The 1,000-nt window shown below is 60.8% G+C and overlaps 1 protein-coding gene across 1 annotated transcript; it reads right to left on the bottom strand.

The window, feature by feature from the left end:
* Positions 1-23: 23 nt before the first annotated feature.
* On the bottom strand, positions 24-924 carry LOC103774951 (serine racemase-like; the record flags this gene model as incomplete). The annotated part of the gene is made up of 4 exons (XM_008942389.1): positions 24-233; positions 438-512; positions 628-747; positions 821-924. Coding segments are annotated over 4 exons (509 nt in total), but the record flags the coding sequence as incomplete, so codon positions are not given.
* Between the last annotated feature and the right edge of the window lie 76 nt (positions 925-1,000).

A 1,000-nucleotide genomic window follows, 5' to 3' on the forward strand; every position in this document is an offset into this window, starting at 1 on the left:
AAAAGCGAGCCAAGTGCGTTTACCTTGATTTCTTCCTCCGAGACCGTCAGGACATCATCAACCCAATCCCTGATGATGGGCCACGTGTTCGGCCCGATGCTGGTTTTCACGGCGTCGGCGATGGTCTCTGGTGGGTGGCGGTTGGGGGTCAGCTCCCCCCGCACCTTGGACTGGTAACAGTCGTCCGCGTTGCGCGGCTCGGCACCAAACACTTTCACATCTGGCCTCAGCGCCTGCCGGGAGCAGGAGCCGCTCGGCTGAGCCCGGCGTGGGGCTGGGCACAGGGGCAAGGAGGCCCTGCTGCTGCCGTGCAGACCCCACGCACCCAGGGATCCACACTCCTCTGTTTCCAAAGAGAAAAGCTGCTGCCTGTCTGGGGAGCCCTGCCCTTCCCAGGGGGAGATGCAACCACTGCTTCCTGATAAGCTGTTGCCTACCTTGATGGCAACTGCTATTCCTGCAATCATTCCTCCACCTCCAACGGGAACCACCACTGCATTTATCTCAGGTGCCTGTGCAGAAAGGAAGCGTGAGTGCTTTGGGCACCTTGAGGACCCCTTTTTTTGCTGTGCCCCTACCTACAAGGAGCAGAGCCCTGGGCTGGGTCCGGGCCATGTCTTTCCTCACCTGCTCTAGCACCTCCAGGGCAATTGTGCCTTGCCCTGCGATCACCGCTGGCTCCTGGTTGGGGTGCACCATCACCCCTCCCGTCTCCTGGACTACACGAGACGCTGTCTCAGCTCTGGACTAAGGGAAGCACAGATGGTTGCCTCTCAGATGGGCTGGGCTACATCCCTGCCTCATCTCCCCTGGGCCGTACCTCATCGCTGGGCTCACACGGTACCAGCGTGGCACCGTAGGCACGGATGGCAGCTTGCTTACAGTGTGGGGCTGTGCGGGGCACCACGATGTAGGCAGGAATTCCTGCGTGAAAAAAAGCCGAGGCAAATCCAACAGCCCAAAAGCTGGGAGCAGCCCGTTCACGCTGCAGGAGGGGTGC

Source organism: Merops nubicus, unplaced genomic scaffold (assembly GCF_000691845.1).
Source record: "Merops nubicus isolate BGI_N331 unplaced genomic scaffold, ASM69184v1 scaffold33826, whole genome shotgun sequence".
In the NCBI taxonomy this organism is placed as follows: domain Eukaryota; kingdom Metazoa; phylum Chordata; class Aves; order Coraciiformes; family Meropidae; genus Merops; species Merops nubicus.